At 37.5% G+C, this 16,246-nt stretch overlaps 1 protein-coding gene across 2 annotated transcripts in view; it reads right to left on the reverse strand.

Moving 5' to 3' along the window:
* The window catches only part of AIG1 (androgen induced 1), a 122,350-nt gene that overhangs the window by 67,853 nt on the left and 38,251 nt on the right, over positions 1–16,246 (reverse strand). For both annotated transcript variants that reach the window (XM_008494069.2, XM_030448316.1), the window contains one exon: positions 10,463–10,564. In XM_008494069.2, coding sequence (XP_008492291.1) covers positions 10,463–10,564 — 102 coding nt within the window. The remainder of the gene's footprint in view (positions 1–10,462; positions 10,565–16,246) is intronic.

Below are 16,246 nucleotides of genomic sequence, written 5' to 3' on the forward strand. Positions count from 1 at the left end.
ATGCACTGTGAATTTGTCTTCATTGCCTGGTTTAGATAGAAAGGATCATTTCTTAATAAAATGAGACAAACAGATCCAATCTTTAACAAACTGCCTACAGCCTTAGGTAAAGCTCAGTTTCTATGTTTCAGTCTTCTTTGTAACATGGGAAAAACAGTAAATCTCTTTTGCCAGTCTTCACCTGTCCGGTTCATTTAGGCTGAAACAAATCTGAGGACTAAATATTTCATACCTGTATCAACATTGTTCCTGGCTTAGAAAAAATTATAGAAAATTTTCTTTAAAATGGTACTAGGTATCAATATGATTATTAATATATTAATAGTAGCATATATATTACTGTATATTATATATATAGTGTGCATATATATGCAGTGTATATACTATATTATATCTATTATACACACTATATATATATATATATTTTATAAATACTGCATATAGTAATCCTACCAAACTACTGTCATGGAGAATAACTGCAGGAGGCACACTAGCATTTTGCTTGGGTGAACAACTGTGAGATTTGAAGATCCACAAACTCTAGAGATATTAGAAGCAAAGAGTGTACAAATCAGGGCACTCTTCTGATTTCTGCATACACAAAAATATTGGAAAACTGCTCTGCAAATAGTGATCCTGCACAGTGGTTACAGGAAACCAAATGAAGACAAATTCCTGCATGTTGGCCTACAAGAGATGAAGAGTCACATTTTCAATATCCACTAGGTACTTTAAACTTTCCTTTCAAGCTTTTCTCAATTATGTATAGTACACACAATTATCAGCTCCATGTTCTATGTCTCTATCCAGCTGACTACTATTATCACATCCTTATTTCAATATTTTGTTTCCTCTATTTTGTCTTCTCCTCCTTATATCACCCTCTAAGACTATCACTTTTTCTGTTAGCTTCTGATACATGTACTTCTTTCTCCTTTGAATTCTTTCTCGTTTTTAATCTTTTATTCTTCTGCCTCAGGAACAAAGAACAAAATGTCATCCATCTCAGTCTATGATAAGACCATATATACTCAGCTTCTGAAATTATTTGCAGCTGCATGAATTTTTAAAAAACTTGCAGCCAACACAATTTTGTTTGTTAATGGAAACGTGTTAATCTGTGCATTTGTAAAAAGATATTTTTAGTAGATGGTTCCTTTATAGAAAATGATATAATTTCCCATTTCTTTGTTTGTAAAAGTTACTTAAAATACAAAGTTCAGTATACCAATATGTATATTTCCTCTTTCCCATAAGTAATTAATAAAAAAAATTCTATGTTACATACTGTAATTTCAAAAGAAGCATAAAAATGTGCATGGCAGTGACTCAGCAAGTTGGAACTCTGAATATAGGGTTTATAGAATGTTGGTAAAGGTCAAAGTAACAGAATAAAAATCTAAAAGCCCCATGATGCAAATACAATAGTTTCCTGTTGGAAAGAAACTTACAGATCTTAAATATTTGAGTATTACAACCCTTTTTGATAAAAAAGAATTTCCTACAGCATGCATCATGTCAGCCTAGAGCATTTTATGGGATACCAGAAGATTTGGTATATAACCATAAGTACCATTGTTCAAAACAGATGTCACTTTGGCTCTGCAGCACAAATGGACAACACCACCATCTTTAATTCTTAGTTGCATTTGCATCCATGAGCCTCAAATTTATTTGCAAAAGGTAATCTGCTTCTTCATTGCAACTGAATGAATGGGATGCTGATGTACCCCAAAGGGAAATACTTCTGAGCACCTGGCAAGCTCCCCAGCACAGTGAAGAGCAGAGTGCAGGAGCACACAGCCTAGTTTGGCAGAGTCACTGCCCGGCCTGTGGCACTTCATAACCAGAAACAGTTGGTGCTTTAGGTAAATGTTTAAAGGTAAAAGGTTTAATTGTAGACCTACATGACTAATGACACTGGCCTCTACATCTGTGAAAAGCATCTTTCATACTACATCCTGAATTTGAGTCTCTTGGATTTGAGAAGTCACTAAAAATGTACACAGCTTTTATTTATTTGTACCCATGTGGTAAAGTAAAAATACAGGGATTCAACTTAACAGCAGGGGAGAAATCAGGTTATTTCGATGTTTATAGCTCACCATGAGCAAAAGTATATCCCAAGGTTGTCACCAAATCCTTAATTTCTGCCTATCAGCATGTATAAAACATTACTGCTGTGGCATGACTTCAACATATTAATCATATGAATATAAAATGATTTCTGCAGAAATGATGTCTGTTTCCAAATACAAAGACATGTAAAGAGATGGCAATTAACAATGAAAGAAGTTACTTTTAAAAAGTGGCAATTTGTTAAAAAACATTGTCAAAATATTTCCTTGTACCGGCATTCCTGGAGCAATAATGATCTGGGATACAGGGAGAAATAATACTTTTTGTTTCACCAACTTTGAGGGCTGGAAAAATCGTAAAAGCTTTCGGGCTCAAAGATCCTTCACCAGGTCTGCTGATTCCTACAATATTGTGTCCATGTGTAATATCCCACATTCTGACAATGATAAATAGGTAAAAATCTGGTCACTGAGTTAGTGCATATGCCTTCAATTGAAGGAAAAGCTGCCAAGCTTCAACCAAGTAGCTCACATGTCTGTGAAAAAAAGAGTCTAACAGGATGGAATCCAGTTGCTATAGTGGCAAATTAAACAAATATATGAGATACCATAGAATGCTGCAAAATATTTGTGGTCTGACTAAGTCGTATTTGCCACGTGTGAATACTTACCACACAGTTTAGTAATGTGGGTATAACATAGTACAATTCCACTTCTATTGCATGTACATTCTAATCCTTATCTGAGTGATAATGAATGATTGTAATGAGTGTGTCCAAGGGTACATAACACTGCATTTTACTGTAATCATAAGGCAAAGCACAGTCTCATAAATACATAAATAGTGACAATAAATGCTTATTAATCTACTATCCCTTTAAAGAGGTATCTGCATCCTTCCCTGTGTTTGCATGGCCTGCTAAAGAGATAAGTTTTCTGAAGTGATGGCCTCTAGGATGATTTGCATATGGGGTCCTTCAGAGTACACAACGTATAGCTGACAAGTGAGATATTAAACCTTCTTCAACAAAAGCAATCCTCCTCCCAATCCATTATTTTTTCCAGTTAAAATATTATCTTCTTTTTTTAAAATAAACTCTGTTTGAATATATTTATCATTAATAACAATACTGTTTCACTTACTGCTTGATTCTACTATCTGCCTATGCTACCTGGAAAAAAGACTCAGAAAAAATACCAGAAATAGATTATATCAAAGGATAAAACAAGTGTCTGATTTTAACTGAGAGAGAAGAGGGCACATAGACTTTTATCAGAAATGTGTACTACTTAAGGCATTTTTCACTGATTTTAAAGTCAAATATTTATTTGCACTTGTAACCTGCAAAAATTGTGCCGTAGCACCAGAGAAATGTACAAGCTTAAGCATGACCAAAGAATTGTGTGCCACTCCAGAAGTGACTGTAGTGAGCAACATAAGATGCACAGAAAGTGAATGCTAGAACAAAACCAGCATTCCTAATATTGTCAGAATTCTGGGACTGAAGAAAGTGTACTTCCATCCCACACTGCTTCTGGATTACAAGCAGACCTAGACCCCTGGAGCCAAACCCTGCTTCTAGGAAAACACAGCTCCACACCTAGAAAAAGGCAGAAACTCCAAGACTCCTTTTGTAGATCCTTTTGGGATTCATCTTTGGTTTTTATTTTGTGCCCACATCAATCACTTCACTAAGCGTTTGTACAAGAAACTTCATCTGAAAATCTGGCTTTGAGCTTTTATGATTAGTATTATAACTATTACAGTAATTATTATTTCCAGTGTTAGACCTTGCTTTGCCTGTTGAAGCAGGGTAATTTGAAATAAAGACATTATACCTCCTTACCTTTTGTGTCTGTTCAAATGTGTGATCTCCCAGCACGCCTTTAGCCTTAGCAAGTGACACATCTGTTTTAATTTGCCATTCCACACACACGTCACAGCTGATAGGGAAAAATAAGGCACACACCAAACAGGTTTTTTTCCAACAGCAGGACTCAAGTTTTGAGGGTCAAACTCACAGCTGAGATAATGTATGGCTTTGTCAGATAAAAATATAGACAGAGACACTGATGCCATTCTCCAAATATCAAACAGATACAATTTATATGAACATAGGCCTAATACCGTTGCGTGGTTGCAGGTGGTTGACATCTACATGTCTTGTCTACATTATTGTGTGGTTCCTTCTATATTCACTTGCCTCATGTGTTTGGATTTTTTTCTTTTCGTTCTTTTTTTTAGGTAGGAGTTGGAACAGCATCAGCTGACTTCTTGATTCACCTTCCTCCTGCCTGTCTTCTCTTTTCATTCAACTATCTTTGCCTAAACTTCTTTTTTGCACTGTCAACACTCCTGCAACTTGGTGTTGACACAGCACGTTATCAGCCTCTGTACTAACAGACTCAGTTATGTGACCCTGTCAACAGAAGAAGGCAAAACTTCACAAAAATATATCACCTGGGGATTTCAGCTCTCAGACTTTTCATTTGCAATGCTCATGTCTAGAATAGGGCTCACATGTTTAGCTGCTACTAAGTACTTGAAGATATTTTAGAATAGGTCCCATTTTACTGTGCATCTGGCTGACTTCTGCCAGGAGGAGCCTGTGTGCACATTTCTAGATGACTGGAGATAGCAAACAATCAGAAATTCTGCACCTGTTTTCAGTTAGAAAGCTGTCTTCACCTTACCCTGAAGAGTGTCCTCCAGCAGACATGTAATGTGGTTAAGGCCAGTTTCCTACTTGGTAAAAGCTGCTGTGCTGTTGTGCTGTTACCCTCTTAGACATTTTCCTAATGCTCTCAGAGGCTGACATGCCAATAATTTGGTCTTCTTTCTCTAGCATCTTCTCTCAATTTTCAGGTGCTATGCTATCACAAGTTTTGACATACTACCAGTTTCCAAGCCCTTCACATAAGTAACATTAAATAAAAAAAAAATCTTTTAAGCTGTTTTTCTCCCCAGAGTGGGGGGTAATTGATACTACTGTATTCATGCTCCAGTGGTGGAATAAGCAGATAATGAGAGATATCACATGGAGTCACATAACTGCAGCATGAACATGCAAGAATTGTACTATTCCAACAACATCATTTTCAGGGGTTTTGCAAACATTCTGAGTACCCAGTCACCCAGCTTCAATTGCTGTTCTTTCCATCAGATATATGCTTCAATAACAGCCATCCATCAGTGGGCATTCTGCTAGAAATTACAATACTGTCCCTGATTTTTATGAGACAACTTTGCAAGTTATGTAACAAGTGAGAACCCTTTCATGGAGCACTGAAGATTTTACTCATCCTTACCATAAAAAAAGTATTATAAATAAATTAAGGCACTTGAGCTGGAATATCCAGCTGGATTTACAAACAAATCTCAGAAAAGGGTAAGTATTTTCTAGACATAAGCATGAGACATTATCAAGGTGCAGTACATTCCACAAAAATTGCCTATACACAGGATGTTGCTGTATTAGGAAACCATCCTCAAGAAGTAGCATGCACTATTTCAAATGAGTCATTCCCAAAAAGGATTTTTAGGGTAATACATGAAATGAAAACACTTTGCTGAAAGAAAGGGCATCTTGTTTGTACATCAGAGTGAGCACTGTGCAGCAACTGCCCCACTAATGATGGAGAGACAGGTTTGTCTAAACACTCACTATTTTCAGGCCTTCCGATCTTTTTATGTCAGGCTCCTATGAACTTTGATCTCTGCATGGCTTTTCTATTTTTCTGCTTGTGAAGTCACCAAGGAAACAAGCTTTCCAGCAGGAAAAAAAAAGCAACAACAAAAATAAACAAAGAAAAAACAAGCCAAGGCCACAGGACCTAAGAGACCTAAGACAAAGCTGCCAGGAAGAACAATTGGAGCGATGGCCAGAAAGATGCTCAATCACTCTCCAGCGGGCAGAGGTTTTCATCTGAGCAGACAGCAATAAGAAAAAAAGGCAAATTGTGAAATAAATAGAGGTCTATCACTTGGACAGGCTCCTTTCTCCCCATAATTTGTCTACATCTGCTACTTGTCTATTTTTGTGCATTCTCTTGGACACAGGGATGGACAGTATCTCTTTCTAGGAATTATTTTGTTTCCCAAAAGCAGCATAAAAAGAATACAGTACAAAATTGGAAGAGCTCATATAGATTGTAATGGTGCAAAACCCAAGTAATCACTGATTTTCCAATTCCACAGAGGCTAAGCATATTCCCCCTTCCCTGCCCTCTCTTCTAGAGGTTCCATAAAAAGACAATTCTTTTTTTCTGACTTCCAAAGCCATTAAACACTTCAGTAAGTAATTTCTATCTCTGTATTTTACTTTCCTTGCCACAAATGAAAGAGGATTCACATTCTTAAAAAGAATTTGGGACAGTGTCTGTGAAAAACAAAGGACTCTCACTAAAATGGTATGCTAACTTGGACAGATACTGCAGACAGTCCTGCCATGTAACCTGGCTCAAAATCAGCAATGCTTAAGCTTAAATTAATTCAGTCTACAGATCTATTTATACAGGCATCATTTTGAAGAGGAGAAACCCCTCATTTTGTAGTTTGTGCTAATATTGAAAAGAATATAACTTCTGGAAACAAAGGTTATCCATGCATCACTCTGCTCAGTCCTAACACAAAAAGGTATGATGAATGAGCTGATAAAAATCCTATTACTATGACACACCAGTTTTAAACCGTAAAGACTGGCCTTTAATTAAAAATTCCTTATACTGATAGACATCAGACAGAAAGCCATAAGAAAACGGGAAAGAATATTTCCCATGGAAAATATGCCTGTGGAATTAAGGGTTGATATGGATCAAAAGTGCAGGGCAGTCTCAAGAACATTAAAGACAGTGCTGATGCAAGAGTGCAGTAATTTGGCAACTAAAACTGTAGCCAGCAAATAAGAATCAGTCTGCATAATCAACATATACAGAAAGTGAGCTTGACACTTCAGAGGCAGACCAACACTGACTTAGCTCTACTTTCCAGCAGCTCTCTTTAGACAGGTAGTTATTTCTACTGTCAGAAACTTAACCTCAGCTGCTCAGATGTGCTCCTTCACCTACCAATGAAATACTCGTCCTGCTGAAATCAACAGTAACCCTGCCATGGATTTCCCCTGGCCATGTCTCAAGTCACAGTGATACAACTGGTTACAGATGAATTGACTGAGATCATGTAATACATCAGTTTTATGGTATAGTACAACTGTATTACTGAGGCCTTTCACACGTGTCTAAATCTGTATGTACAAGGTACAATCTGGTACCATAAGGCACCGCTTACTACACAGATTTTTCTGTAGACAGGAATTATATTTTTAAGTATTACAGTATATATATATTTATAACATAGAAAAGAAATACAGTTCTTGACACTATATGTAATTTTAGGGAAAACAGTTTGAGGATTTTATCTTTGTGCACAATTATGAGCTTCTCTCTGTTTCTATGGAACTTTATAAACAATATTAATAGTAATATGAAAATTAAGTTGGCAACAGGACTGTGTAGCTCTGAGGTTCATTTACCTTACACTTCCATTTCTAGAGAGAATTTTAAAAAACATTTGTGGTTTAATAATTAAGAATTTTTTAGGTTATGAAAAAATGTTGCTATGAAAGAGTGATATCTCTGGGTATTAACAAGACATCACTATGTATTCAAGAAAAAAAATTTTTTAACTACTGACAGTGTTGTAACTGCAGAGTGATGGGAAATGAGGAGAAGAAAAAGGTGGGTCAGAACTAATTACCATAAACATAGCAGCAGACACTACCTACTTCTGCTTGAGTTAACACACTGAATTGGACCAACCCCTCAATAAATTCCTTCATGTAGCCTTCAAGATGGTCTCCCTAAAACGCTTCTAAAGTATTAATACTCTGAAATATTTTGATACATGCCCATATTACCAATGGAAATATGATTGTTATTATTACAGTCAGATTTCATAGTTTTTTATCCCTTTTCTACATGTGGATTTTGCAGGCTGATGTTGACAGCTGATCAAGGTATTACAGCTGGTCATAACACATCCATCAGAAACTTCTGAAAAGGACTTACAAGTTCAAGTAGGAAATCTTTTCACTGTGAAAAAGCCATTTTTTGTGACAAATATGTGTTTTGGGAAAATGCTGTGAAAAACCACGGACAGAACATTCACAGGTGAAGTAACATCAGAGCCCAGAACCTCAGGAGCTGCAGAGAGCACTGTGGGGGAAGCTCACAGATGGGAGGGACTCATCAGTAATGCCACAGTGGCAAGAAGACCCACCTCCCACTGACAGATTTCATTCTGCCAAAGGTGATGAAACTCTTGTATAAGTTTTGTTGTAGTACAAGGTTAGGCTACAACACAGCCACCCTTGCATTCCAAAAATTATCACTGAATGTCCACAGCTGCTGTCAAAAAATGCAGGAAAAGAGGCGAACCAATGTTTAATAAAAAACAATAGGCAGAGACCCCGACTCTTCTAAAACTGTATTTCCAGAGGTCCTACCCTTTCTCCAGGGGGGACCTCTATCATTTACTCTAAAGTCTGCCACATCAAAAATGCACCTACTATTAAATGAACTGCTAGCATTCTCAAAGTAGTTCAAGAAACCCTTCGTATTATGAAGGACAATGCATCAGAATTAATTAGTAAGAAAGCTGGTGAGGGTGGAATGATGGCTAAAACACATGAAAGAACTAGAATGAAAGAGGTGAAAAACGTAGTAGAGCAGCCATAAGCTTTCCCTGTGACAGAGCTGAAGGAACACTGGGATAAATGGAGACTGATACAGCAAACAATTCCTTCACGATAGACTTGAAAAAATGCATTCTGCAATACTTCAAATAGAAAAAAGAAGTCTAGAATACTTGCATGCAATTCATTTCAGCAAATTATTATGTCAAAAAAACTCAAACAAAAGCCCTCTTCGAATATTTCACTAAGCATGCATTTCTCCAAGACTGATTTGCCTTTTCATTATAGCACAGAAGAAATTTCTTGAATACATAGGGCTATTTGTTGTCAATAGTGCTTCACAATGTACATTTATGAAATATGTTACAAGTTAAGCATTTGCAGTATGTGGAATGTCACCTGGAAGAAATGTCATCAGAGCCGGCACTGATATGGTGTGGAGAAAAAAATCAATGTATGTATGGCTTGGCAGTGTTTGCAAATGTTCAGTTTGTAACCTCAAAACTCAAGGAAGACAGTCTGAACTAACACAGCAGGAATCATCAGATTTTTTCCTCAGCTCTACATATACACAGTATCCTCCTGGTCTTTTCAAAACATTGTAAAAGGGTACAGTATCTAAGAAGCTGATGCTCCTCTTGTCAGTAGTAATCCCTACACTGCTCGTTTAGCACATAATTTTGGAAATAAATAAACAGCAATGCTATTTGCCCCGTCCCACAAAGTACCAATTAATCAAGCACAGCAGTAGTGGACAAATCTTGATCCACTGTGGTGACTCAGTAATCACACCCTGAAGGATGAGCTCTGCTGTCATCTACTGATAAACAGCAGTGCCAAATGGTTTGCCATTCCTTGATATGGAAAACAAAGTAATAATAAAACATTTTGCACAGAGGCAACTGGAGAAACAAACACAACATTTTTCAGTCTCAAATGCTGCATAAACAGTAGGAAGTACCCGACAGGAAAGTGTGGCATTAGATTTTCCTTAGCATTTAAACATATAGTTGAGAAAGAATGTCTGACTTGACATACTGGAGGAGGATGAAAAGGTCAGATTTCTTCTCAAGAAATGAACCAGTGCAGCAAATTTTGATAATTTGCTTTCATGTGCTTAATTCCACATTCTTAAAAATATTCAGATGCAGGTTCTGTCATACAAGCTTGGTGTACTCGAGAACTGAGTAATTCTTTTTTTTTCCTAAGAACATAAAAGTCCAAACACCATCGTAAGATTTTTCTGAACAAATATTTTAACCAGAGTGTTTTAATCACAAATTACACTTTGGCAAATTAGTAAAGAATAATTCAGTCAAGCATTTCTGTCATTTTAGAGCAAGATTTGTTGAAGTCAGAACTTCTGCTTTGTTGCATAATCTATTTTGATTAAATTTCCTCATGACCAAAGTGACATTGCTCTGAGGAAAGTACCTCATTACAGAAAGCAGCCAATCCCTGCAGGTAGTTTATGATGCAGGACACAAAAGTGGAAATCTCCACTGTTTCAACCTAACAGGGATTCAAATATGACTGAGGTGTCAAAGAAGGAAAGATGTTATTCTTGTCTGCAAAAAAAGCCCCCTTAGTCACTTCTGAGGGGATTAACTTGAAGTGTATACAGAGTCATGAGAGAAATCAGTGTTATACAATTTTGTTTATACAAGGAAGTGTTTGCACTACTTTACTCACCATTCCATGATTTAGCCATGCTGGTATAAAATTATCAAGCACCTTCGGGTAAACCAGCTCCCTGTCATACATGTAGATGCTCCAAAACATTGTCACAACGAACTAAGAAGGAAAAAAAGAAAAAACAACAAACCTTAAAATATATGCTTCTGAACAACTAGCGACACATTTTAGATAGCAAAACTGGGCATTTAGTAAATAATCTGTGGAGAGATACAGACATTATTGTTCTTAGACCAGATGCTGCTTTAATCAACAGTATGAATCTGGAATATTCTTTGCATTTACAGGAGTTTTAACTTTCTATTTTTTTTTTTTATACTTCAGGTTGGAAAAAAAAATCTCATTTTTTGACTTATGCCTGTGGCCAAATTACAACTGAGCACTATACTTTAGTAACAGATGTGGCACATAAATAACTTTCCACCATTAACAGGATAGAAAACAAACAGAAAATCAGGTAAAATATCACTTGGAACTTCTCGAATGTATAAATATTAAACATTCACCCCTGAACAGAAGCCTATAAACTTATCCTTACACTTTTTCATGTCAGCTATCAAAACAGTATTGTTAAAAAAAAATACTTAACCTTAAATACTCTGCACACAATTCATGGACTGGATCCACAGAGAAGAAGTCTGGTGTGCTGCTCATTTGTCAATATGAAATTTGGCTTGGCTCTTGTCAGAGACTATTTACCAGAAGCCCAGAAAACAACCATTATTCCCTCTAGACTGAGGACAGGACAGATGGCTCAGAAAAAGACTGCACTAGGATAAACTTTTGCTCAAGTGTGCATAATTTTTTAATGGATATAATAGTTTTAGCTTGCCTTATCTGGGAAAAGAACACAGTAATCTTTTAATTAGAACACAATTGTTTTATCTCTTTGAGTAACAGTTTTCTAGTAATAAGAGGCTATTTTTTTACAACAGCAAAACCAATACCTGGGCCAGGAGTTTTTCAATGCCCCCTCAGAAAATCTCAACACCTTAGCTAAAGTCTAAGCTTAAAGTCTTAGAGTCAATAGATAGGACTTTTACTGAGATCAACAAGGAACTATTAAGTTACATCCAAACTAATGAGGCCCATGATCTTACAGCTAACTTGAGGGGTCAGTAAAAGAAAGTGCAAGAAATACAGGGTGACCCCAACAAGATCAGCAAATTAGCATGTGTCATAGTGTAGACATAAGCTGTTTCATATGCTTCTAACTTTGGAAACTTATAACTGAGGTTGCAGTTTACCAATGGTACCTTGTTCTATCCACAGACATGCAGATTTCAGCCAGGCAGCTATGTCAATGACCTGAACCAGTACACTGTTCCCTCAGTGTGCATACAGTACATATTCCTTGCTTTCCAGCACACTTGTCCATCTGTTATGATATCTATTGGTGCCTGCTCAGAATAAGCTTGGACTATTTGACTAGTGCACAGAAACCAGGAAAAAAAAAAAAAGGTTGTGATGGACAGCCTGAAAAACACAGCAAGTGTAAAGTATCCCACAAGAAGTCTCTCTTCTGGGCCAGTCTTGGCATTGGCACAGCCTAGCTCTTTACGCACCTGCTGACACATAAGTGCCAAGATATGAATAGCTGAACAGCAGGGAAAATGGAAGCAAAGTATCCTCTTCTCTACAGGCTTCCTAGAAGTCATGTATTATCTCAGTGGGTCTCTGAGAACCTGCTAAGACCAACTAGAACATAGAAACATATTCTCAGCCACTTGAAGACCAAGACTGATAATGTTTTTTCCAAGGAAGCCTTTGCAGGAAGAAAAACCACCCAGGACTAGGTTGAACTTTATTTCACAGAATACAACACAGATGGCATGTTTTGACCTGGGATTTTTGTGTGGAGCAGAGTGAAACAATAGACTTTGCCAAGAAGGTAAAGATAAGAAAAGTAAGGACATGACATCCGTCCCTTAACCAAAGTCAGCCAATGGATGGAACAGGATCAGCCTAGCTGGTTGCAGCCATCTGGAGCCACAAATGGCAAATGCTGCTTAGCAAATGCTATCGCAAGGCAGACATAAGGTAAAGGAAGTGCATAAAACCTAAGGTGTTACAGAACTAAGCTATCCCGGGATATGACCTTATATGAGGCTTACACAACGCCCCGGGGAAGATCCATTGAATGGCTCACATTACCTTGTCTTGCAATTAGTTCATTTGGCTAAAATGAACTACAGAAATGAACGGTTAAACTGTGTACTAAAATGAACTATAAAAATGAACTCTTTGGATAAAAAGAATCATAATGAAGACTTGCTACTTAGCTAGCTTGGCTGCTTCTGAATTTGTTTACTATGAATAATGAGCAAGTGTTGATCTGGTACTTTAAAATCACCTCTACTATGCTTATACTTTGGTACTAATAGACTTCTATTTGGGCTGGGCATTGCCAGTCTCACACACGGTCATGCAGTGCCAGACTGTGACACAACTGTGTCTTTACACTGACTGTGTAACACTCAATCAGAATTGCAGTTCTTATGCTCATGCTGCCTTCCTTGTAGCACAATTTATCACTATTGTGGAGATAGTAATGGTACAACCCTCACATGCCAGGCTGAATGGGCTGCTCATATGCAGCAGACTCAGCCAGGCCAGTACTTTTATTTTCTTTTATTTCCAAGGAAAAATGGCACAAATGTCATCCTTTCGTTTCCTTTTTTAGATAAGTTCAAGGCCTGGAATTCAACGAAGAAAACAGGCAGCAGTAATTGCTTTTACACTTGGCACAGTAGCCTCCTAAGATTGCCAGCTTTCTGAAGACAGTGATTACTTGGTTAAACGTAAGGTTAAGGAACAGAAGAGTCCTTCATCTGCCACTTATCCTCTCTAGGGTTATTACAGACCAAAGTGAACCTCAAATCTGCAAGCAGACCTTGGAAATTACTTCAAAATATGGAGTACCTCACTGTTCACAGGCATCTAAAATATTGATGAATAAACAGCAGCAGGGAAAAAATAGGGCTGAAAACTAAACTGTGCTCCCACTTAAAGAGATATTCCTTGAGGTTTTTTCCTCTGTCGCTGAAGCTTCAGAGGACATAAGCAAAGCCTGTGTCAAATGCCAAGGGAAATATTTTAAAAAACAGGTTGGGAAGCCGTTGGTGATTCAAAAGGGAAAATAAGTGGCTTTACCAAAACACCACAAATAGAAGAAAAGAGAAACTAAGAGAGGAAAGCCAGTGAAAAGAATTGCACAATTTGCTGTTTTACATGAGCCCAACCAAGAAATGCTGTGCAAATGAAGAATGAACCCAGTGGAACTTCATTTTCCTGCACTATGTGTTTTTGTTTCTGGCTAGGCTGCACAGTTCAGTTCACTTATTTCCTGGATGGCCTCACCACAAACTAAAAAAAACCCCAACCCTCTGACCTTGACAAAATTTCTTCTAAGTACAGTTAAAGGTAAGTTTTCTGTCTATCTCCCAAGACATTTGTGGTTTACTGGGAGTATAAATATATTGTCTGTGAGCCTCTTTGAGGGTTAAAGGCATTACCTAAAGAAGCAAAGTGTTAGTAAAGGCAGACCACAGTAAGCACAAATTGGCATGGTACCAGCTTTAAGTGGGATGTAGGGTTAGCACAGCATCACACCAAATTAATCTGGAAAGGGCCAATGAAGGAAATCACAAGGAGTGGCAAATGAAAATCAAGAAAGTCTCCCCTTGGAGAATAGGGTTTAGGAGGCAACTGCACTACTGCTGACTCATATTCCCATCTACAGCCACCAAATCACCACAGGTAAGGGCAAAATCTAGAAAAGAGAGATTCTGGTATGGTCAAGTCAGTTATGCAAAGTCTGGTCAAATAACTAGGTAAGTGGCATACTGCAGCAAATGTCTACATATCTTGGGGTAAGATCTCAGATTAGTACTATTTATGATGTACAGAAGTGTCCAGCTTTTCTTTTGACAGTACCAGTGCAGAGAAACAAGAATGCATCTCAGGTTTTTAAAGGCATAAATGTACAATATAAAGAATATGAGATCATTCTAGCCAGTTTGGACTCAGACCTGAATGGAGCTTTTAAGGCTACAGGATATAAAATATCAGTGCTAGTTTGTGATTTTCTAGGCAGCAATTGTTCTTCTAATATGTAACAGTATCAATTTTCTTTCTATTTCTGTCAGACACAGTCTTAAACAACTAGAAATGCCTGGTTTATCTCTTCTTCATCTTGTTTGGTACAAATTACAAGAAACATATTGATAAAACCATATAAAGTTTACACAAAACACTAATTAACCACAGAAACTTGGCAACTTCATGATCTATGTTACACAAATAGAAAAAAGTATGTATGGTTAAACCACTGCTGAAGTCTCTGACTTCTCTAGCAGTGCAAACTCCTTCCAATGCGAATCTTCTTTACACAGACAAACGGGGGTAAGTGCTGCCAGTAGAGATGAGAAGAGGTAATAAGCTTTTAAAATGTTTGTGCAAGCATTTTTCTTCAGTAGGTGCTTCTGGATCTCTTAGGCATTTGAATAGTACCCTAGTCTTATAATAAACTAAAAAAAGGGCTAGGAGGTGTCGCACACAGACTGGTATTAAAAAGAGCAACAATAGCTAAACATTATTCATTATGTCCTTGGAAGAGACTTACGGTTATTTCCTGATGGTCCTAAACAAAACTGTATATTGGTAATGCAGTTTTATCTTAGCCCATAAAGATGCACAATGTGTAACACAACACTGACAACACTAAAGAGATGTGAGTTGATGCAACGATTTTTCAAGATTTGATTTGTTGCAAAGCCACCCAAGGAGACTGTTTGCCCTCGGGCTAGTTCTTTCCCCTTCTTTGGTAGGTGGCAGAAGGTTGGTGGTCAGACTTCCCAGTTGGTTTATATGTAACACTTTTTTAGGAAGTACTAAAAATTAAATAGTTTATTTTGTTACTTTTTTTTTTCACACATCATTGTTTGACTTGGGAGCAGAAACCCATTTTCTAGTATGTTTTTCAGAACAAGTCATCTCAAGGGCTGCAGTAAGCAGGAAATACAGAAAAAATTGTATTGAATCGCTCCTGAAAAAACACTGCCTAGTGGGCTTTAAAATGTTCCCCTACTACTTGTATTATTCCCTAAACACAGTCTGTGTAAAACGCTGAGCAATAAAAATAATTTAGATGTTAAGGTAACTGACAAGTACTTAAGCATGACTACTGCTGTTACATTAAAAACCCAACAAGGATTTTATTTACATCCATCCAATTTTATGTGTGAAGGTTCCCTTGTGTCACAACTGGAAACCACTGAGAAGCTCCATGGAGAGCTAGGTGGGTGAGTCTCCAGGAAAGAAAGTCTGCATTTGAACTTCCTTTGTTCTTTTTCTTTCCTTTCCTCTTGAGTAAGGAAACTGTTGAGAGGATATGGGAAATGTGGGAACTTGAACTTCTTTTCTGCATACACTCTGGTGTTTAATAACTTCCTCCTAACAAACACTCCTGGCATACTAAAACTTCACTGAATATTTTCTTATACTTAAACAGCTCTTTAGAGAACAAAGCCAGCATGAGATGCTACCTTTGGGCCCTGAACTTTTCCTACCTGTAATCCCACCTAAGAATCCCCCCAGTGGCTGGCAGACCCTCTGGCACTGGCCAAGATTTTGGCATGTGGCAGCTAAAGGTGTGGTGGGCACTGCTGGAGAGGATCAGGTTTTGCTAAAGAGCTAAGACCAGGGTTAAGCTAAGAAGTGCTTCTGTTTGTCTCCTGGTATCCAGGAGAAGAAACAATGAAAACAATCTTTTTAGGCTTT

Source organism: Calypte anna, chromosome 3 (genome assembly GCF_003957555.1).
Source record: "Calypte anna isolate BGI_N300 chromosome 3, bCalAnn1_v1.p, whole genome shotgun sequence".
Lineage (NCBI taxonomy): Eukaryota > Metazoa > Chordata > Aves > Apodiformes > Trochilidae > Calypte > Calypte anna.